General features: G+C 31.7%; 1 protein-coding gene across 3 annotated transcripts in view; it reads right to left on the bottom strand.

Annotated features, from left to right (window-relative positions):
- The window catches only part of LOC119607405 (LIM/homeobox protein Lhx4), a 30,975-nt gene extending 9,189 nt beyond the window's left edge, over nt 1–21,786 (bottom strand). Inside the window, exons 1-7 of one of the 3 annotated variants that reach the window (XR_005231726.1) lie at nt 21,026–21,786; nt 12,913–13,087; nt 12,412–12,626; nt 12,152–12,344; nt 10,010–10,161; nt 9,756–9,947; nt 9,323–9,685 (exon numbers count right to left, since the gene is read on the bottom strand). Coding sequence is in view for 2 of the 3 variants with exons in the window: in XM_037961288.1 (XP_037817216.1) it covers nt 9,492–9,685; nt 9,756–9,947; nt 10,010–10,161; nt 12,152–12,344; nt 12,412–12,626; nt 12,913–13,087; nt 21,026–21,134 (1,230 nt within the window). In the remaining variant the exon portion in view is untranslated. Of the gene's footprint in view, nt 1–8,668; nt 9,686–9,755; nt 9,948–10,009; nt 10,162–12,151; nt 12,345–12,411; nt 12,627–12,912; nt 13,088–21,025 lie in introns of those variants that run through there. The other 2 variants (XM_037961288.1, XM_037961289.1) reach the window with 2 other exon arrangements.
- Between the last annotated feature and the right edge of the window lie 2,966 nt (nt 21,787–24,752).

Below are 24,752 nucleotides of genomic sequence, written 5' to 3'. Positions count from 1 at the left end.
TTTATTAATAAGGATGATTTGATGGTGGGTATATAAGATTCGGCATGGCCGAATATAACACTCTTACTTGTTTTTTTATTTTTAAATTGGACCAGCACTCAGAGGATGACCCCTACTTATGCGAAGCATTGTGTTGGAACAAGGAAAATAGGTTGTGGAAAGGAGGATAGAGGGAGTAGTGTTTGTGGACATTTGATTTAAATCTTCTTATATCGGCAGGGAATACCTCTGCACGAAGTTTATTCCACATACGAACAGTGCGTCTGAAGAATGAATTTTCCCTGTAGAGTGTTGTGCGGTTCACTGGCCAATCTACCACAAATTTGTGTGTTCTTGAAGAAAGACGTGTGTTACGTAAGAATATACGGGTATCGGGAACAAGTTCCCTAATTTCAGACCCTACTGTCACCGATAAGTACCTTCGCCCTCTCCTGTACGCGGTCGAGTAGCTCCAAAATAGACTTCGAAGCTCCGGCCCATATATGAGAGTTGTATTTCATTTTCGGTCGGATATAAGTGGTGTAAATAGTAATAAGATCAGATGGAGTGAAGTATGTCTTACACCGTTTCAAAAAACCGAGACACTTGAATGCTTCTTTCGACACTTGAAAAATGTGTTTAGTCCAGCGGACATCGCACTGAATTTTCATGCCCAGAACATCAAGAGTTTCCGATTCTTTAATATTTACACCACCCATATATATAGATGGAACAACAATATCTGCCAAGCGTTTGTGTGTTAAAAAACAACATTGAGTCTTGCGGGCGTTAAAATCGACTCTGTTAACACGACCCCATTCAGAGATTTTTATCAAGTCGTGATTAAGCGATTCATTCATATTGCGCCTCATTGCCCCAATCACTAGAGGACTTGACCTATAATTGAATGAATAAGAATGGTAGATACTTCTGTCATCCGCAAAAGAGTAGATAGAGTTGTAAGTTTGACATAGAAGGTCATTTATAAAGATAAGAAATAGGGTAGGGGAAAGAACGGAGCCTTGCGGCGCCGCTCGTGTAGAGCTTTCGGCGTCCTAGCACTCTGGCACACGAAGATCTCGCCTTTTTGCACAGCGTATCAGTTTGGACGTTTTTTTTATTACGCCGAATTCTGAAAGCTTCCTCTTTGGATCTGATTGAATTTTTGCACTTCTGATTAAACGAAGACTTTTGCCTAGATCTAATCGACGATGATGGAATGAATGTTTTCATTCCCAGCATAATTATATTTTCAACCATTTTCGCCATGGCATTGACATTATTGTCTAGGAAACAAAGTTTCCAATTGCCTATAGAATTCGTTTAGCTCAGCCCAGCGAGCCTTTTCGAAGTTCAGAAATGAGGCAGTGATCCGAATTTCCGAGAGGTGCAAGAATATGCACTTCATACTTATCAGGATGTGAGGTGAGAAAAAGGTCGAGGGTATTATTTTGGTGCTCTTCAACACATGAAATATGTGTTGGTTCATTCAGAATTGCGCAAGATGGTTGTGCGCGGCAAATAACTCAACATATTGGCCTTCCGGAGTTGTATGACTTGAATGGCGAAGCCGAGATGAGTTGTGAACATTGAAATCACCAGCAACTACAATTTCACTGTTCGGACAAGTCTCAAGAATCTTCAGTATGGAATCGGAAAGGGCGTCGAAGTTCAATATAAATACGTTTTTTCATGTCTTAACTAGAAAAATCCCAAGATTTAAACAGCTTAAATCTATTACAATTCCAATATTTATTGAACATTACAAACCCCATTTTCTTTTATATTTTTATATTTTTTTAGCGATATATAATAATTTGCATGTATGTGAAGGATTTAAGGATTTTAAAAAATACATATGTATAATTTTGTTCTACACAAATTGATAATGCAACTAGTTAAATACGGTGCTTTTAGGGGTAAGACCTAGTATGGTAGATATGACCAATTATAGACCGATCGTAAAAAATTATTTAAGTTAAATTTCTGTACATAAATTTCTGTACAAATTTTGAATCTAAATCGTAATTTAAATTGTGTTGTAATGTGTTTTTAAGTGATTTTCTGAAGGGAAACTTGTATGGGACCGACCGCACCCATGTTATGAACCGATCGTGAAAAAATCTTGAAATATAATTTTTTTATACAAGACTAATATTTGTGCCAAATTTTGTATCAATAGCTTTATTTGGTAATGAGTAATGTGCGTTTAAGAGATTTTCGTAAAAGGTCCTTGTATGGGAGCTATGACCAATTATGTATATAAAGACAAAATTTCAAAATCCTGTATCTATATCATTATTTGGTAATGAATATTGTGCATTTAAGTGATTTTCTGGAGGGGACCTAGTATGAGAGCTATGACCAGTTATGGACCGATCGCAAAACAATTTTATAGTGTAATTTATGTATATAAGAGCAATATTTTTGCTAAATGTATGGATATCAATATTTGGTAATGAGTTATGTGCGTTTAAGTGATTTTCGGGAGGAAACCTTGAATGAGAGCTATGACCAAGAATGAACCCATCGTAAAAAAATTTTGAAATAACATTTATGTGTACAAAAATAGTATTTATGCCAAATATTTTATGGGCATCACTATTTGGTAATGAGTTATGTGCCTTTAAGTGTTTTTCTGAAAGGGACCTTGTACGGGAACTATGATCAATTATGGACCGATAGGAAAACAATTTCACAGTAATATTTCTCTGTATATGAGCAATACTTGTACCAAATTTTATATGGATGCGCGTTTAAGTGATTTTCGGGAGGGGACCTTGTATGGACCGATAACGGACCGATCCTCAAAAAATTTTACAGTTAGAATTACGTTTATATAAAACATGAATTTCGTTGATTTACTGATAATTTGAAGCAAGTTACAAGCTTTAAGTAATTTCGGATGGGAACCATGGTCAATTATGGTCCGATCTCCATAAAATTTGGCAGAGAGATTTTAGTTTCCCGAAAACTTGTTTATATCGAATCATCGCTATCATTTTGAAGCATGTTATGAGCGTTGTAGTAGTTTTCTGAAAGGGTCCTTATATGGGTGTTAGGGTCAATTATGGACCGATCCTCATACAATTTGGTAGAGAGATTTATGTTCCTCTAGAACTTATTTATATTGATTTTCGTTAATTTACTGGAATTTTGAAGCAAGTTATGAATGAGCTTTAAAGTAATTTTCTGAGAGGAACCTGATATGGGGTTAGGGTCAATTATGGGCCGATTTCCATAAAATTTGTCAGAGAGATTTTTATTCCCCTAAAACTTGTTTATGTCGAATTTCGTTGCTTTGCTATCATTTTGAAGCAAGTTATAAGCGTTGTAGTCGTTTTCTGAAAGGGACCTTATATGAGAGGTAGGATAAATTATGGACCGATCCTCATAAAATTTTGGGAGAGAGATTTTGGTTCATATACAACTTGTTTATGTGGAATTTCATTGGCATACTGATGTTTTTCAACCAGCTATTACTGTTTACACTGTTTTTCGGGAGGCCACTTCTATGGGGACTATGCGAAAACATGGACCGATTTGGCCCATTTTTAATACCAAACAAACTGCATCGATAAGAAATATTTATTATAATTTCAGCTCCTTAGCTCTTCTCTTAACTCTATCGTGCTTTCAACAGACAGACGAACGGACATGGCTAGATCGTCTTAGAATTTAATAAGGACCCAGAATATATATACTTTTGTGGGTCTATGATCAATATTTCGATGTATTACAAACAGAATGACAAAAACAATATACCCCCATCTTTTTTGATGGTAGGTATAAAAGGTTTATCCATGAAACATATGCGTTTACGTGATTTTCGGAAGTGGACCTTATATGGGAGCTATGACCAATTATGGTCCTATCCGAAAAAAATGTTGTAGAGTGATTCATATATAGACGAAACATATTTGTGTCGAATTTTACCAAGATACCTTTATTTGACAATTAAATTTGTGTGTTTAAGTGATTTTCAGAAATGGGCCTTATATGGGAGCTATGACGTATAATGGACCGATCCGAAAAGAAATTTGGTAGAATGATTTGTATGTACACAAAACATATTCAGCTCGAATTTTATCACAAAAGCTTTATTTATCAATGAAATATGTGCGTTTAGATGATTTTTGGAAGTGGACCTTATATGGGAGCTATGACTAATTGTGGACCGACTTAGATCTACGTTGGTAGTATGATTTCTATTCGTATTATATTTGTATGTAAAAAATTTTGTGTTGATACCGATATATTTGAGGGAATTATTAACGATAAACTAATTTCCGTTAATATACACCTTTGTATGGGGGCTATGGGAAATATTGGATCAATTATTTTTTTTTATTATTATGAGTTTTAACATACTTGATCCCTTGCACAAAAAAATAATGTGTGACAAAATTCATCGAAATATCTTTGGTAGTTTCTGAGAAAACTACTTAAGAATTGGGAAGAAAACTTTATTAGTCTGAAATTTTTACTCATAACTTTTTATGTCGTTAACCGATTTTACTAATTTTTAATACCAAACTGTACAGGATAATATAGAATGTTTTGGTTAAATTTCGAGGATTTGTAAGCCCAACCTAAGAAGCTGAAATTTTGCATAAATATTTCATATAGATGCAGTTTGTTTGGTATTGAAAATGGGCTAAATCGGTCCATGTTTTCGCATAGTCCCCATAGAAGTGGCCCCCCGAAAAACAGTGTAAACAGTAATAGTTGGTTTAAAAATATCAGCATGCCAATGAAATTCCATATAAACAAGTTTTTTATGAACCAAAATCTCTCTCCTAAATTTTATGAGGATCGGTCCATAATTTACCCTATTCCCCATATAACACTCATAACTTGCTTCAAAATGATAGCAAAGCAACGAAATTCGACATAAACAAGTTTTAGAGGAACAAAAATCTCCCTGTCAAATTTTATGTTAATCGGCCCATAATTGATCCTAACCCCATATAAGATTCCTCTCAGAAAATTACTTTAAAGCTCATAACTTGCTTCAAAATTCCAGTAAATCAACGAAAGTCACCATAAATGTATGAGGATAGGTCCATAATTGACCCTACCACCCTTATAGAAAACGACTACAACGCTCATAACTTGCTTCAAAATGATAGCGATGATTCGATATAAACAAGTTTTCTGGAAACTTAAATCTCTCTGCCAAATTTTATAGAGATCGGACCATAATTGACCATGGGATAGGTTTTCACCCGAAATTACTTTAAAGCTTTCAACTTGCTTCAAATTTCCAGTAAATCAACGAAATTCATGTTTTAGTACCTAAAAACATTTTTTAAAGCGAACAAATTTAAAAACATTGGTGGCACTAAATTGAACATCGAAACTGTAATTATTTTTATAGGAAATATTCAACAATTACTTATGAAACATTTAAAAAATCATTCGTTTTTAAGATAATTTTATAAATTTCTAGAATATCTGCATCGAGTACTATAGATTTTTTTATCACGTATCCCAAAATTAGTAAAATAGTTTAAAAAATCTCCAAAATGCGATTATTTGCTATAATATCCATAACAGGGGCGTTCTTATCGAACTCCTTTACAAAATAATTAAAAACATATTGGTCCATCTAAAATCGTTTAATATAATTAGATATCGACGTTACGATTTGAGTATTTTCGAAATTTCTCTTCAACTAGCTCTAATATTGACAACCGACTTTAATTTATTTCCAATTTTATTGTATAAAGCTATAAATATATAAAATTTTATGAAAATATTACTCTAAATATGTGGATCATGACCACCAATCTTATTCGTTGTGAAAATAATAAAAATTTGTTGGAACCAATTTTATTAGATATGACTCAAAAGAAACCCAACCCTTTACACCATTCAGATTTTTCCATAGACTAGTAATTACTAAACCAAAATGAAATAAATTTCCATATTTGTATGTATATATAATTTTTTTTTAACAATTTCACATTTTTATTCAAGTTATTTTTTCTTATGATTTTCAAATAGTTAATATTTTGTTTGTAATTTCTATTACGTACTTACAAGATATATAAACATGACATCACTTTTCATAATATTATTTTGGTTTTTATTTTAATATTAAATTATAATTGTTGATTTTTTAATATTTTCGATATTTTCTAATTGTATAAAGCGGATATATTTTTAAGGTTTTTTATTATTTTTCTCTTTTTTATGTTTTTTTTTCTTGTTTATACTTATATAATTTGGATTGTTATTTTAATTAATTAATAACATTTTCTTTAATTATACCATTTTCTAGATTTAGTATAATTTAATAAAAATAAAAAAGTAAATTTAATAAAATAAATATAGTAGTTCTTGTAATATACAAATATACATTATTTACAATTAATAATAATTAAAACAAAATTATAGAGAGATAGAACAATATAAAATATTAAGTACAGTGTTGTAAAACAATAAAACAAACAAATAAATTTTAACAGTCAGTCGGTGCAGACCGACCTTTTATGATGAACAGATTGTGTTATTAGATTTTGGCTTCAGGTTATTATGTGCAAAAGCTATACGCTTCTATAGTCTAGTCTATAGTCTAGTCTACAGTTTAGTCTATAGTTTAGTTCATAGTCTAGTCCATAGTCTAGTCTATAGACTAGGCTATAGTATAGTCTAGTCTATAGTCTGGTCTATAGTCTAGTCTAGTCTAGTCTAGTCTATAGTCTAGTCTATAGTCTAGTCTATAGTCTAGTCTATAGTCTAGTCTATAGTCTAGTCTATAGTCTAGTCTATAGTCTAGTCTATAGTCTAGTCTATAGTCTAGTCTATAGTCTAGTCTATAGTCTAGTCTATAGTCTAGTCTATAGTCTAGTCTATAGTCTAGTCTATAGTCTAGTCTATAGTCTAGTCTATAGTCTAGTCTATAGTCTAGTCTATAGTCTAGTCTATAGTCTAGTCTATAGTCTAGTCTATAGTCTAGTCTTATAGTCTAGTCTATAGTCTAGTCTATAGTCTAGTCTATAGTCTAGTCTATAGTCTAGTCTATAGTCTAGTCTATAGTCTAGTCTATAGTCTAGTCTATAGTCTAGTCTATAGTCTAGTCTATAGTCTAGTCTATAGTCTAGTCTATAGTCTAGTCTATAGTCTAGTCTATAGTCTAGTCTATAGTCTAGTCTATTAGTCTAGTCTATAGTCTAGTTCTATAGTCTAGTCTATAGTCTAGTCTCTAGTCTAGTCTATAGTCTAGTCTATAGTCTAGTCTATAGTCTAGTCTATAGTCTAGTCTATAGTCTAGTCTATATAGTCTAGTCTATAGGTCTAGTCTATAGTCTAGTCCTATAGTCTAGTCTATAGTCTAGTCTATCGTCTAGTCTATAGTCTAGTCTATAGTCTAGTCTAGTCTAGTCTATAGTCTAGTCTATAGTCTAGTCTATAGTCTAGTCTATAGTCCTAGTCTATAGTCTAGTCTATAGGTCTAGTCTATAGTCTAGTCTATAGTCCTAGTCTATAGTCTAGCTATAGTCTAGTCTATAGTCTAGTCTATAGTCTAGTCTACTATTCTAGTCTATAGTCTAGTCTATAGTCTAGTCTATAGTCTAGATCTATAGTCTAGTCTATAGTCTAGTCTATAGTCTAGTCTATAGTTGTCTATAGTCTGTCTATAGTCTAGTCTATAGTCTAGTCTATAGTCTAGTCTATAGTCTAGTCTATAGTCTAGTCTATAGTCTAGTCTATAGTCTCGTCTTAGTCTAGTCTATAGTCTAGTCTATAGTCTAGTCTATAGTCTAAGTCTATAGTCTAGTCTATAGTCTAGTCTATGTCAAGTAAGTAGTCTAGTCTATAGTCTAGTCTATAGTCCAGTCTATAGTCTAGTCAATAGTCAAGTCTATAGTCTAGTCTATAGTCTAGTCTGTAGTCTAGTCTATAGTCTAGTCTATAGTCTAGTCTATAGTCTAGTCTATAGTCTAGTCTATAGTCTAGTCTATAGTCTAGTCTATAGTCTAGTCTATAGTCTAGTCTATAGTCTAGTCTATAGTCTAGTCTATAGTCTAGTCTATAGTCTAGTCTAGTCTATAGTCTAGTCTATAGTCTAGTCTATAGTCTAGTCTATAGTCTAGTCTATAGTCTAGTCTATAGTCTAGTCTATAGTCTAGTCTATAGTCTAGTCTATAGTCTAGTCTATAGTCTAGTCTATAGTCTAGTCTATAGTCTAGTCTATAGTCTAGTCTATAGTCTAGTCTATAGTCTAGTCTATAGTCTAGTCTATAGTCTAGTCTATAGTCTAGTCTATAGTAGTCTAGTCTAGTCTATAGTCTAGTCTATAGTCTAGTCTATAGTCTAGTCTATAGTCTAGTCTATAGTCTAGTCTATAGTCTAGTCTATAGTCTAGTCTGTAGTCTAGTCTATAGTCTAGTCTATAGTCTAGTCTATAGTCTAGTCTATAGTTTAGTCTAGTGTAGTCTAGTCTATAGTCTAGTCTATAGTCTAGTCTATAGTCTAGTCTATAGTCTAGTCTATAGTCTAGTCTATAGTCTAGTCTATAGTCTAGTCTATAGTCTAGTCTATAGTCTAGTCTATAGTCTAGTCTATAGTCTAGTCTATAGTCTAGTCTATAGTCTAGTCTATAGTCTAGTCTAATGCCTAGTCTATAGTCTAGTCTATAGTCTTGTCAATAGTCTTTTCTAAAGTATAGTGTATAGTCTAGTCCACAGTCTAGTCTACTATTTATTCTATAGTCTTGTCAAACTGGTCTTTGGTCTAAAGTATAGGCTATAGTCTTGTCTAAATTCTAGTTTAGTTTAAAATCTAGTCTGTTATCTAGTTTAAATTCTAACCTATAGTCTGGTCTATAGTCAAGTAGTCTATAATGCAGTCTATAGTCTAGCCTATAGTCTAGTCTACAGTCTAGCCAAGAGTATAAAATAGTGTAGTGTAAAATCTAGTCTGTAGTCTGGTTTGTAGTATTTTCAATAGTCTTGTCTATAGTTTTGTATATCACTGAGTTGTACTCGGTATTAAATTAAAACTAAAGTTTTTTCCTCCAGGAAGGAACTCTCGGTAGCAGTGGACTTGTTAAACCAACAACTTGTACCATAGTTATGGGTTTTAAACCGTGAATTTTCTCGGACCGACATTACATTATATGTATATTATGTTCATCAGTATGTTAATAATTTTATAAACTTTTGAGCAATTTAATTATTTTTATAAGTTTCTTTCTCTACAAAGAAATGATCTGATAAGAATCGAAAATAAAGAAACCTTAGCAGAATCATACATACATATGTACATATGTATATACACAGATTGTTATATGATAAATAATTGGAAATTGATCATCATAAGGACAATTAGTTACCATGATCTTTAGTATGTTCAAAATGTTATGATTTTTGCTCGGATTTATGTACTGCAGGTAGGGATAATGTAGTTGATGTTATTGAGGAGTCCAATTGCGGTAGACCATGGGTAGCCAGAAAAAAATTGCGCGATTGCATTTGAAAATATCTAAAGAGTATATTTGAGTATCAGTAATGTACAGCAGGTGTTGATGAATTCGGATTTGAGGTGTTCCCCGCATCGCCCAGCCATGAATCAGGACTGGGTGGAAAATCAGGAAAACCTTGTTCGGGACTAGAGTCATTACTTAAATCAGAAACGGCACTGCCGCCATGTAGGCGTTGTGATTTGGAACCATGCATATTCGATGTGGAATTGTGATCTGGAAAAGTTCAAACCATCAATTATTTGAAATATTTTAACAATTTACTTTTATTTAGATATACACTTACCTATATTTGTATAAACTATATTGTCAGGATATGAACCAAATGAATGATTTTGTCCCACTGGTGGTGGCGAACGACTAGATGGATATTGTGAAGGACTTGAACTACCGTGCAGATATGAACCTCTTAAACTATGTGGCGAGGCAACTTCATCTAAACCCAAATTGACCGTACTATAGCTGTCATTACTTAGGTCTAGGAAAATAGATACATTTTAATTAAAATTTTGACAATTTATGTGACAAGTTTCCACTTACCATGATGACTAAAACTATCATAATCGACTTTAAGATCATCTTTGTCTAGGAATTTTTCAGTGCGTGGCGAACAATTGCCTTTCATCGAACGGAAATATTGACTCCAACGTGTTCGACCCGCATCTTTTTTCAGGCGTTTTTCTTTCGCTCTCCTGTAAGAATAATAGAAAAGAATTAAACAAATTGTTCTGAGAACTTTTATTATATCGGGCAAATATTTTATTAAATATATGAGGAAATTTGAAGTTATCGACTGGCCTTCATGTAATCGAGAGAGATTAGCACTTCTGTGTAAACTTTAAAAACTCTAATTATTATCCAGAATATAGACTAGACTAAAGTCCAGACTATAGACTAGACTATAGACTAGACTATAGACTTGACTATAGACTAGACTATAGACTAGACTATATACTAGACTATAGACTAGACTATAGACTAGACTATAGACTAGACTATAGACTAGACTATAGACTAGATTATAGACTAGACTATAGACTAGACTATAGACTAGACTATAGACTAGACTATAGACTAGACTATAGACTAGACTATAGACTAGACTATAGACTAGACTATAGACTAGACTATAGACTAGACTATAGACTAGACTATAGACTAGACTAGACTATAGACTAGACTATAGACTAGACTATAGACTAGACTATAGACTAGACTATAGACTAGACTATAGACTAGACTATAGACTAGACTATAGACTAGACTATAGACTAGACTATAGACTAGACTATAGACTAGACTATAGACTAGACTATAGACTAGACTATAGACTAGACTATAGACTAGACTATAGACTAGACTATAGACTAGACTATAGACTAGACTATAGACTAGACTATAGACTAGACTATAGACTAGACTATAGACTAGACTAGACTATAGACTATAGACTAGACTATAGACTAGACTATAGACTAGACTATAGACTAGACTATAGACTAGACTATAGACTAGACTATAGACTAGACTATAGACTAGACTATAGACTAGACTATAGACTAGATTATAGACTAGATTATAGACTAGACTATAGACTAGACTATAGACTAGACTATAGACTAGACTATAGACTAGACTACAGACTAGACTATAGACTAGACTATAGACTTGACTATTGACTAGACTATAGACTTGACTATAGACTAGACTATAGACTAGACTATAGACTTGACTATAGACTAGACTATAGACTAGACTATAGACTTGACTATAGACTAGACTATAGACTAGACTATAGACTAGACTATAGACTAGACTATAGACTAGACTATAGACTAGACTATAGACTAGACTATAGACTAGACTATAGACTAGACTATAGACTAGACTATAGACTAGACTATAGACTAGACTATAGACTAGACTATAGACTAGACTAGACTATAGACTAGACTATAGACTAGACTATAGACTAGACTATAGACTAGACTATAGACTAGACTATAGACTAGACTAGTAGACTAGACTATAGACTAGACTATAGACTAGACTATAGACTAGACTATAGACTAGACTATAGACTAGACTATAGACTAGACTATAGACTAGACTATAGACTAGACTATAGACTAGACTATAGACTAGACTATAGACTAGACTAGACTAGACTATAGACTATAAGACTAACTATAGACTAGGACCTATAGACTAGACTATAGACTAGACTATAGCACTAGACTATAGACTAGACTATAGACTAGACGATGACTAGACTATAGACTAGACTATAGACTAGACTAATAACTAGACTATAGACGAGACTAGAGACTAGACTATAAGACTAGACTATAGACTAGACTATAGACTAGACTATAGACTAGACTATAGACTAAGACTATAGACTAGACTATAGACTAGACCTATAGTACTAGACTATTAGAACTAAGCTATAAGACTAGAACTATAGACTAGACTATAGACGAGACGATAGACTAGACTATAGACTAGACTAGAGACAAGACTATAGACTAATACTATAGACTAGACTATAGACTATACTATAGACTATACTATAGACTAGTCTGACTACAGATCAGATTATGTGCTTGGCTACAGTCCAGACTGTATCCTATAGTATATAGCAGCCAATAAATTAGACGAAATTTAATTAAAACAACTTACCTATTTTGAAACCAGACTTGTACTACTCTCATATCTAGACCCGTATCCTGTGACAGCTGTTCACGTACATGTCGCGCAGGTTTCGGACTATTATTGTAGGCGGTTTTTAACGTTTCCAATTGTTTAGCAGTGATTGTGGTGCGCGGTCGTTTATTCGGTTGGTCACCATCTAAGGAACCATCCAAATATAAACCTGTAGATTTATAGACCATATAGAATATTAGAAAATAATTACTTTAAATGTTTAACAATTAACCAACCTTTCGCTTTAGCCTCATCATAATCACGTTTACACACAAGTTTTCTATCTTCCATGAGGTAGAATTCATCGCCGGTATTTAGGGTACGCGAACAGATGGCGCATAGGAAACATTGCAGGTGATAGACATTATCTTGAGCCCGTCTCACTACTTGAGTTGGCGGTATACCCATATCACAAGCGGAACATTTAGTTCCGTAACGCCTGTTAGAAGACCCAAACATTGGGAATAGACAAAGGGTGGTTATTATTAATCAATTATGTTTATAAAAAATTTTTAAGATATTAAATATTGAATAATTAATTAAATTGTAGCAGTATTTTGAAATTAGAATTTTTAGGATTGGAAAGTATGTACTTAGTTTGAATCTTTAGGATGCTTTAACTTATCGTGTCTAAGGATTTAATATGAGTAAATTCCTTGCAAAATACTGCCTTTATTCTAATTAGATTCAATGTACCTAAAGAAAAATCTTAATAAAATGTACGGAAATTTACTTACTTAAAAAAATCTTCTTTACAAAATAATTGTCCATTACGGGCAAAACATTTATCATTTAACTGGGCATGACACTCGCTACACTGTAAACATTTCGCATGCCACGTACGTTCCAGCACCTTTAAAATAAATCGATCCAATATCAGTTCATGACAGCCTCCACATTTTGGTATCGTTGCTGTAAATAAATAATGAAGGGAGAGATAGAGAGGAAAAACATGAGTAAAATTGATGAATATAAAGAAAAAGGAGAAACAAATCTTAAAATAAATGTTACAAGGATAACGAAGTAAATACATGTATTTGTTTGTATGTATGTACTATAAGGACGATTTGATAAGTGATTTTGGGTAACAAATAATTCTATAAATTATAAATTGACACTTTTACAAACAAAATACCTATAGATTTCGTAACTTAAAGATTTTTAAAATTTATTTTTATTTCTTAATTCTAGGTAAAATTATCATTCTTAATGAAAACACGATAATGACGTTTATTCATTCTTTTAACCTAATTTTTACTATAAAGGAAGAAAAGGGATATACATACATACATTGTTAATCGACACACGTTTGTTACTTTTGTAAATTTTATGGTTTTGTTATACAAAACTGCTCTTAACAATGACAGTCACACCTTTTATTCCACATATGACACTCCTTCAAAGTGCCATTCTAATGCACAATAGTAACATTGTTTTTACTTATAAGAGCATTATGACAAACATACTCGTTCTATATTTAAATAACATAGGTTAGAAATATTCCTCAAAAAAGCATATTTTTTCACCAAGGACAATAAAATATAAGTTTACATAAAGTAGAAAAAAGTGCCTTTTTATAGGCCTCACCTTCTTGAGATTTTTTTGTGTTTGTTATAATTATTGAGTTTTCCTCTGTTTTGGAAACATCTTAAAGGGAATATTCTTTAGATACGTACATATATTATATGTACATCAAAAGAAAGGTATTTGAAATACTTTTCTTATGTTATGAAAAGTCCTATATATGTATGTTTAATAATGTTGGGGTTTGAGGGATTTTAATCATATTTATAACACAACTTTTGCATAAAACATTTAGCTCCTTACTTTATTACCCAGATTTGGCATATAAAATACCTACAATAAACAACTCAACAACTTTATTAAGTACTAGCTATAACCAGTGTGCTTCGCTACTCTCATCGTAATGGAATTAAATAAATATTATTCAAAATGTATATACATATATGTATCTGCGATATCCCCTTTTATAGATTTTCATACTGATTTATAGGTTCAATATTGAAAATCTATGAAAGTCCCCTTTCAATAAAGACGCTATAAGTATGATTTTATGACTCTAGTCTCAATATTAGAGGAAATTCAAAAAATGCAGTTAAAGAACGATAGTGCCTTTTTTTCTTGAACCAGCATTCAGGGGATGACTCCTACTCATGCAGTGCATTGTGCTGGAACTAGGAAAATCGGTTGTGGGAGGGAGGAAAGAGTTAGTAGTGTTTGTGGACATTTGATTTAACCTTTTCACATCGAAAGTGGCGGGGAATACTTCTGCAGGAAGTTTGTTCCACATACGAACAGTGCGGCTGAAGAATGAATTTTCTCTGTAAAGTGCTGTGCTTTCCACTGGCCAATCGACCACAAATGCTTGTGTTCTTGATGAGAGTCGTGTGCTGCGTAAAAATATATGGCTATCGGGAACGAGTTTTATAATTTCAAATTAACACATTCCATTATAGTAGCGATAGAACAGAGAAATACACCCCACGTTGCGACGGTGCTCCAGTGAATCAATAGAGTTGGATACCCTACTGTCACTGATAAGTACCTTCGAAGCTCCGGCCCAAAAGTACTCAGCAAATACTCCATTTTAAATTTTCATTCGCCCAAGTTCCTGATTGCTTCATTTGATGTTTCTAAGTTCATTATAATAGAAAACTGAAAAAGTATCAGTTGAATAGCAAAAAAGTACCAAAAGGATCCCATTTATATGTTCTCATTTACTCCGGGCCTCTACATGATTATTCTCTGTTCACTATTATAAAATCCTCTTAAAGTACCAGTTAAAAAACGATAAAGTACCAAAAAGTCCCCTTTTATAGGTTTTTGTTTACTCCGGGATCTACATGCTTAATTTCATCATTCTATGTTTAATATTATAGAAAATTCAAAAAGTACCTTTTGAAGACCGAAAGTACCAGTTAAAGAACGAAAAAGTACCAAAAGGTCCCCTTTTATAGGTTCTCATTTACTCCTGGCTCTACATGCTTAATTGTATGTTTCTAGGTTCATTATTATAAAAAATTTAAAACGTAATTATTAAAGAACGAAAAAGTACCAAAAATTCTCCTTTTATAGATTTTCATTAACTCCGGAATCCATATGCTTATTTTCATGTTTCTAGGATCAATATTATAAAAAACACAAAAAGTACCAGATTGAGAAACGAAAAACGACCAAAAAATAGTCCTTTGTACCGGAGTTGCAAGTAGCATTCCCAAAAGTTGCAATATCGTAGTGGGAGCCCATCATTAAGTAATCTTTCACATGTACAAATCAATACATAGGAAACACTGTTTTATGCAAAAAGTTCCAAAAAAATAGGTAAAATTTTCAGCCCATAAACGTCCGAATATCCAAAAAGTACTAAATTCGTATTTTTGTTTTTATACCCTACACCACCATCAGTGGTGATAGAGGGTATATATAAGTTTGTCATTCCGTTTGTAACACAGAGAAATATTCATCTGAGACCCAATGGTCCTTATGAAATTCTGAGTCGATTTAGCTATGTCTGTCTGTCCGTCTGTATAAAATACGCTCACGTTAAAACGAAGCAAAGTAAATCAACCAAATTCATGGAAAATATTCACTATTGCCCTAAGCAGTTTGGTATTGAAAATGAGCAAAATCGGTTCACACCGGGAAAAGTTATGAATCAAAATTTAAAACAACCTCGAAAAAAATAAGCATTTTTTACATATTTTGATGTAATTTTCTCGAAAACTATGCAAGATACTTCCATGAAAATTACCATACATTCGTTTCTGCATAAGAGTTTAATTACTGTTGAAAATTGTAAGAATCGGTCCTCAATTTCATATACCTCCCATACAAAAGTACATATTCCCGGAAAATGAGTTTTTTGTTAATAACTTCGGTCACAATGTCGATATCTTCACAAAATTTTACAAATTAAAATCTTATGTCAACAGAATTGATCCAGAGAAAAACTTTTTGGATCGGTCCATAATTGGACATAGCTCCCATACAAGGTCCCCTTTCGAAAATGACTTAAACGCGCATAACTCATTACTAAATTAAGATATCCACATAAAATTTGGTACAAGTATTGCTCTTATATACAGAAATTTTACTAAGAAAGTTTTTTTTGGATCGGTCCATAATTGATCATAGCTCCCATACAAGGTCCCCTCCCGAAAATCACTTAAACGCGCATTACTAAATTAAGATATCCACATAAAAATTTGGTACAAGTATTGCTTATATGTACAGAAATATTACTGTGAAATTGTTTTTCTATCGGTCCATAATTGATCATAGCTCCATACAAGGTCCCTTTCAGAAAAACACTTAAGGCACATAGAAAAATACTTAAAGGCACATAGCTCATTACCAAATAGTGTTACCCATAAAATATTTGGCATAAATACTATTTTTGTACACATAAATTTTATTTCAAAATTTTTTCACGATCTGTCTATCCTTGGTCATAGCTCACATAAAAGGTTCATTCCCGAAAATCACTTAAACGCACATAACTCATTACCAAATATTGATATCCATACATTTAGCAAAAATATTGCTCTTATATATATAAATTAAACTATAAAATTGTTTTACGATCTGTCCATATTTGGTCATAGCTCTCCAGAAAATCACTTTTCATTACCAAATAATGATATATATACAGAATTTTTAAATTTTGTCTTTATATACATAATTGGTCATAGCTCACATACAAGGTCCTTTTACGAAAATCTTTTAAACGCACATTACTCATTACCAAATAAAGCTATTGATACAAAATTTGGCACAAATATTAGTTTTGTATACAAAAATTATATTTCAAGAATTTTCACGATCGGTTCATAACACCGGTGCGGTCGGTCCCATACAAGGTTCCCTTCAGAAAATCACATAAACATACATTACTTATTACTAAATTACGATATATATACAAAATTTGACTGAAATATAGCTTTTATGTACAGAAATTTTGCTTAAAGAATATTTTACGATCGGTCTATAATTGGTCATATCCCCCATACTAGGTCCTGCCCCTAAAAGCGCTTTAACCGTATTTAACTAGTTATCATTAGCATTATCAATTTGTGTAGAACAAAATTATATATATGTATTTGGAAAATCCTTAAAACTTTCACACACGCATACATGCAAGTTACTAAATATCGCTAAGCGCTATAAAAATACATATAAAGAAAATGCCGTTTGTAATGTTTAATAAATCTTGGAATTGTAATAGATTTAAGCTGTTTAAATCTTGAGATTTTTTCTATTTAAGACGTGAGAAAACTTATTTCTACAAATATTTGATCAATTAGAAAAATATTAATATAAAAGTAGCTGGTGGAGAGTATTTAAGATTCGGCTGAGCCGAATATAGCACTCTAACTTGTTTTCGTTAAGTTATGAAGGAGTCAAAAATATTTTTTGTATGTTCACTAGATTAAAAGATACATGGGGTGCAAAAAATACAGTTTTTAACCGTTTAATCCGAATTTGAAAAAAGTAACAGACACATATTCGCTTATTTTTGAAATGAACGACGATAAGCATAAATCCCGTCTTAGTGGGTCTGTTTGGTGGGAGACCAAATTTCAGCTCTTTTGCTTCAACCGTTTAGGCTGTGCGACAATGAATCAGTCAGTCAGTGAGTCAGTAACGTAAGAATTTGGTATATGTATGTATATAGATTTATGAAGTTGAGGAAGGTCCCGGAATAAAGTAAATTTATGTTTTTAGGAGTTGTTTTCAATAATAATATTGACGCAGTTATAAGGATTTATTAAAAAATTGGTGCATAATTGTGTGTGCCATGCACACACTGTTGTGACGCATAGTACTTAAAATGATCCGAATTCGGTTAAAATTGCGTCTATGGTAAATGGTTCACACTATCGAGAGATGGTAAGAACAAAATGTTGTTCTTTATTGATGTTATAGATATTACTAAAATGTGGTTTCAATAGGACAATGTTACGTTTTTTAGTTATGGATTGACATTATTAGAATATCCATATACCTTCTGTCCTCTACGACCGATATTGTTACAAATATTCATAACTATGTTTCTTATTGCAAATTTTTAGAAAAATAAGTTTTTCTCTGAAACACGGAATCTTTCTAGTTAAAAATTTTTAAAGTCAAAAAATTTACCCAAGGACGTGGCTTATTTCACCTACATTATTTCACCTAGCCCCCATATTAAACTGTATCCCCAAATAGTGCTTTTAAGCTCATAATTATGCTAAATGTTCTAGTATCTCTATAAAAATCAGCAAAACTTTGTTTCATGATCGGGTCTCATTTGTCCCCATACAAGGTGTCCTTATTATTGAATCACTTATAAGCAATAGTATAAAAATACTTCCGAATTAAAATCCAAATTTTGTATCATATTTTTGGTTAAACTCAAAAAAAAGCTTCAATATTATTTACTTTGACACTAGGTATACTAAGGATCACATGCAGCACATAGTTTTCAAACTATAAAATTAAAGTCAAGTCTTTTTTATGTATAAAAACTGCCAATTTATCGTTAGGATAAAAAATAATCAGACATTGTGAAAATGGGGGTTAGACTTAAAAATGTATGTTATATCTGAAATCGATATCTGAAAATGTAATGAAAATTCCGTTCTACGTTCAGTTAACCAATAAATAGCAGGAAGCCATATTTGATCCAACTAGTGGTAGAGGATTTGATCTAAATAAGTAGAAGTAAAGCAACTAGAACACGATTGTGATGTTACAAGGAAACTCCCAGATCTTTGACCCAATAGTTCCATGATAAATTGAGTAAAACCGAAATTAAAAAAAAAAAAAAATATCCAATAACCCCATGGTCTTTATTTCGCATCATCAACTAAATTCATCAAACTTTCAAATCGATTTTAAAAATAACATCGAATATCAACTTTTTTACGAAATAACTAGAACATAACTAGAACTATCGCCGGCAAATCAGCTTCAAATGAAATCAAGTATTCGAAAACATCCCAAGATTTATTAGATGTTTTAAAAAAAAGGTTTAAGTTTCCGTCGCCTTTAATCGAGCAATTAAATTATCTGAATTGTTTTAGTTTTGAATACTTTATAATAAGAGCGATCCTGCTCTTAGTAACGGTATCATTAACACTTTTTATTTAGGTATTCTGTAACAGGCCTGTAAAGATATGATATGTCCTCCATATTCATGTCAATATTGATCTTTTCGTCGATAGCCATACATCGTTTCTTACATTAAAATCACTAAAAGTGATATTCTCAGATAATTTCTTCAAAAGTTTGAAAAAGACGGAACAATCTGAACACATGTAGTGTTCGAGTTAGTGTAGCCCACTTTCAATTAAAAACTCACTAAGCAACTAGGTGGAAGAAACGGGTTTCCATCATATCTGTGATGGATGCAACTACATTATATCCAACCTTGGCGAGTTATATGGGTCTAGAAATTGAGATTTCTCCCGGCTGGTTCTAATAATACATTTATATACATTACAATGACGAGAGGTGTTGTCAAAATTCGATTCTACTTGATTGTTTGCGCATAGTGAAGTACCATGATAACCAACCAACAGATCTGTTGGTCTATTTTATTAGAAATTCGACGACTAGAATCGGTTGAGATTGCAGCAAATGTTTAAATATGATTTAATCATTGATTTAAAGATATTTGAGGAACATTCGATGATTTCCGTCGGTATATTGGCAGTAAATGAGAACTTATTTTTAAGGAATCTATTTGCGTTAACATATCATATTAACTTTCTATCATATTAGCTTTCTAATCAACATTTGTCGGGTCATAAATGAGACAAGTTATATTACCATTTGTAGGATCATAAATGAGACAAGTTAAATTAAACTGGACAACAACTTTTTATCCGACTGTTCGAAGGGATTGAGCTTACTAATTCGGAATTTGACCTGATAAAAAATTTCCCACACACATCAGATTTTCATACATCTTAGCTTAATATTAGAAGCAAAACACCGTTCTCGCTTTATATTGAAGCCAATGGATAGGATTTTGAATTGAAAGATGTCTCACATTGGTATGTATTGAAACCAGCGGTTGACCATGCCAGAAATCTTCTATGTATATCTATATGCAAATGGAATATACAGTAGTCGTGTAAATTCATTCACTATGTATTGAATTTAAGGTCCAGGATAATACCGAGATATTCTGCATTTTTCAATAAAGAAATTTTGCTGTGTTTAATCTCTTAGAATATTGATCTTTGCTGTAGATTTACCCCTAGACCACTTTCAGTATTCCAGTTGGTAAGTAGTAACACCAGATAATTGGTTATCATATCCTGCTAAGATATCTCAAAAACCTGATTGCATAGAGAAAATCAGAGCTCTGATTCGGATACAGTGTAGCTCGATCCCTTAGAGAAGTTTGGATTTTTTTTCCATATTTTGACCTTTCTGTATGTTTATTGAGTGGATTCAAAAAACTTGTTGAAAACAATGAATATCTTTGGAAATTGAGCTAAAGTTCCCAAATGTTCATTACAAATTGCTTATATATTGTTTTAACCGAAAGTTTTAGACTCAGAAATGGCTTTTGATATTTTATTTTTTTTATTTACAGTTTTTTTTAATCCAAAATGCTTTTTAATCCAAAATTTTCACTGATTAAGAAATCAGTTTTTTTTTTAACTTGTTGAATTTAATTAAAAACTCTTCAAAATTGAGGTTTAAATATAAGTTTTTTATTGGAGGCCAAAATTCTTATTGGATTTTCGTATATTTTTTTTTTGTTTTCAAAAAATCTTATTTAAATATTTAAAATTGTTTTAGAGTTATATATAACGTTTTATTTCAAACACTTACACAATAAAAATTCAGGCAATTGACTTAAATTTATAGGCGGTACACGATCATCACATTTATCACTTGACAAAAAGTCACTTTTGAACATCATTAATTTCAAAAGTTCCATGCTGCAACAAACTATCGGTGTTGCAACAAAGAATTTAATCAATTTAAATTCTTATAGGAAATTTTTTTAAAAATAGGCATTAATTTTGTTTTTGTTTATTAAAAAAATCAATTGAATATTTTTATTAAAATGTTGCTGGCATAGTTGTTTTAAAATATATCACAGATTAATGGATCCAAATTATAAAAAATTTAAGGAAAAACATAAATTAAGGATTTTAATTTTTTCTTTTAAATTGTTTCACTTTTTCACTGTGGCACTAATAACTTAAATTCCATATAAATAGTGCTTGCCACCAATTGTTTTGTAGCGCTGCACGTTTAACAATTAATTACGGTTTGGCGTTATACGGTGCGACGGTGACCTTGTCTCGTAGTTTTTAGTTTGTTTTATAAAAAGTTTAAACTTGGTTTAATTTAATTTGAAACTTTGTATGTGTGTGTGTGTAGGTTTATTTTCATTTCCTTAAATTTAGTTTGTTTTAATTTCCGTTTTGATTTTTTTGAAACACATTTGATTTGGTTTTTGCGTGCTTTTGGTTGTTGGATGTATGTGTAGTTATTTTTTTTTTTTCAATTTTTTTTTAACCGCTGTATTTGAAAATTTACTTATATTTAAGTTTAGTTTTTCCGTTGTCAGTTTATAACGGTATCAGTACCACGATGCGAATTCAACTAAATCTAGAGGTGAGAGCAAGTGTTTATCAAAGTATTCGTACCGATAGAGCAAATGAAGTGGTGTGTATAGGAGAGTCGTGAAGTGTGTTAATAAGAGAGTGAGTGAGTGGTAGTAATACCGTTATTTGCTGATAATGAAGGTGTTGGTGGTGGTTAGTATAAACGCTATAGTAGTTGCTATAGTGTGCAGCTTTCTTTGCTATTGTTGTTGTATTGTTGTTTCCATTGCATTTTAAGGGGTGTTATTGTGTTCACTTCATGAATGGTTGGTTGAGCTTTGGCTGGCTGGCTGGTTACTAGTGCGTCTGCGGTTCATATTAGACTACAAATAAAGATAACAAAAGCAACAACAATAGCCCAGCACTGATAACAATATACACAAACACAAAATAACTCAAATATCTTATAGAAAACACAGCCCAACCCTTAAAAATGTTTTTATAAAAATTCCATTTTCAATTTTTTGTTTTTATTTTCCAATTGGAATTTTTATCTGCAAAGTCTGTTGTTCGTTGTGTATTTGTATTTGCTTTGCTTGTCATTTTGCCATTTCCAATTTCCGTTTCCAAGTTTGTGCAGATTTAGCTCTCGTTTGAAGGGGTATTTGTCAAAAAATATGTAACCTAACAGGAAATTATTAAATTTTTTCTAGCAATACATTCTCCATATTGTCTGGATTGGTTATTTTTGTAGCAGTGTGTGTCTGTATTTTAAAATGTTTTTGTATTTGTTTTTTTTCTTTTTTTTTTTCAAGTAGGTTTTTGTTATTTGCAATTTTTTTCGAGGGAGTGGTCTTTTGTAAATAGAAATAATGAAAACAAACAAATAAAAAAATGAAAAAAAAAAAAAAATAACATCTCTATTCTTAGTTTTTCTTTTTGAATTTTTTTGTCTATATATTTTTGTAATAGTAGAGATTTAAAGGTATTCGTTGTTTAGTTTTAAACGAAAATTCACTAGAATGTTTAAAATTTTGTAAATATTTTTTGAATAGAAGTAAAATAATGGAATGATACAAGACTAAAGAAAATTTGCAAATTACAAAAATTTTTCTTACTCGAATTTGGTTAACTAAATCATCACCAACTTAAACCTGCCCTTTAGATCAGACTATATGGACAATGGGTTAGAATATAGACTATACTCTAGACTAGAAAATAAAATAGATCATAAACTACACTATAGGCAAGAGTAAAGACCAATCTACAATATACACTACACGAGATAATACACTAGACTATAGTATAAACTATAGAGAAGACTATAGACTGGACCATAGACTATACTATAGAGTAGGCTATAGGCAAGACTATAAACTAGACTATTGACCACACTATAGACTAGAGTACAGGCTAACCTTTATACCAGACTATAGAATAATCTATACACTAAACTATATTGTAGACTATAGACTAGACTATAAACTACAATATAGAATACAATATAGAATACAATATAAACTATAATATACACATACTAGAGTATACTATAGACTACACTATAGACTATACAATTTTCTAGACTACAGACTAGACTACTGACCAGACATTATATTAAACTAGACTATAGACTTAACGATGGACTGGGCTATAGCCTAGACTGTACACTAGACTTTGTATTAGACTATTGACTAGGCTATATTTTAAGCTATAAACTACACTATAGAATACACTATATACCAGACTATAGACTAGATTATTGTCTATACTATAGACTAGACTATAGGCTATACAATGAAGTAGATATTAGATTAGAATAGTTTGTAAACTATACAATTGACTAGAATTTAGACTAGACTACAGACTGGAAAACAGAATAGACTACACTATACTATACTATATTCTACTAGACTAGACTATAGACTAGACTATAGACTAGACTATAGACTAAACTATAGACTAAACTATAGACTTGACTATAGACTAGACTATAGACTAGAATATAGACTAGACTATAGACTAGACTATAGACTAGACTATAGACTAGACTATAGACTAGACTATAGACTAGACTGTAGACTAGACTGTAGACTAGACTATAGACGAGACTGTAGACTAGACTGTAGACTAGACCATAGACTAGACTATAGACTAGACTATAGACAAGACTATAGACTAGATTATAGACTAGACTATAGACTAGACTATAGACTAGACTATAGACTATACTATAAACTAGACTATAGACTAGACTATAGACTAGACTATAGACTAGACTATAGGCTAGACTATAGACTAGACAGAAGGCTTGAATATATACTAGTGTATAGATTAGAATATTGGTTATACTATAGACGTGATTATAGACTTGACTAGACTTTTGACTTTATGGAATAAATTCGTAATTTTAAAATTATACCCCCAATAAGTCAAACTATCCTTCCTTTACAACTCTGCCATTATCATCATACATGTTGGGATGTGCGTGTATATATTTTATTAGTGGAAACTGCAGTTTTTCAGCGCTATTTTCTTTAGCTCTGTACAAAACCATAAAAAGTCGTTAGTGTCATTTGTATGTAAATGTACTCTAGAGTGACCTTAAAGCTTAGAAAAATATTTCCGAATAGAATTTTTGTTGGTTTGTTAGTTGCGGATATGTGCGTGTGTTTTTCGCATTATTAAGGTGTGTGTTTTTCTATACAGTTTTTTTTTGTCGCTGTTAAATATTAAGCAGCTGTTGTCTACCGACAAAAATTAAAAAAAAACTTTAAATTCTTTATAACAATTTTGTATTGTTATATGGAGAATAAGAGTGTGTATGAGTATTTTTATGTCGTTCTTACATGAACTGCAAACTATCATTTGATGACTTTATTTTTAAATTTTTTTCTATTATCATTTCATTTTTCATTATTCGAGAAAATAGAGATACTTTAACTATAAAAATATGAGTATGTAGTGTATGTTTACTGTTTTATTCTATTCATTCATATGAGTTT

This window comes from Lucilia sericata, unplaced genomic scaffold, assembly GCF_015586225.1.
Source record: "Lucilia sericata isolate MDLA Ls3-8-SP2 unplaced genomic scaffold, ASM1558622v1 Contig000691F_arrow, whole genome shotgun sequence".
NCBI classification, from domain to species: domain Eukaryota; kingdom Metazoa; phylum Arthropoda; class Insecta; order Diptera; family Calliphoridae; genus Lucilia; species Lucilia sericata.
This window is presented reverse-complemented; position numbering and strand designations above follow the sequence as displayed.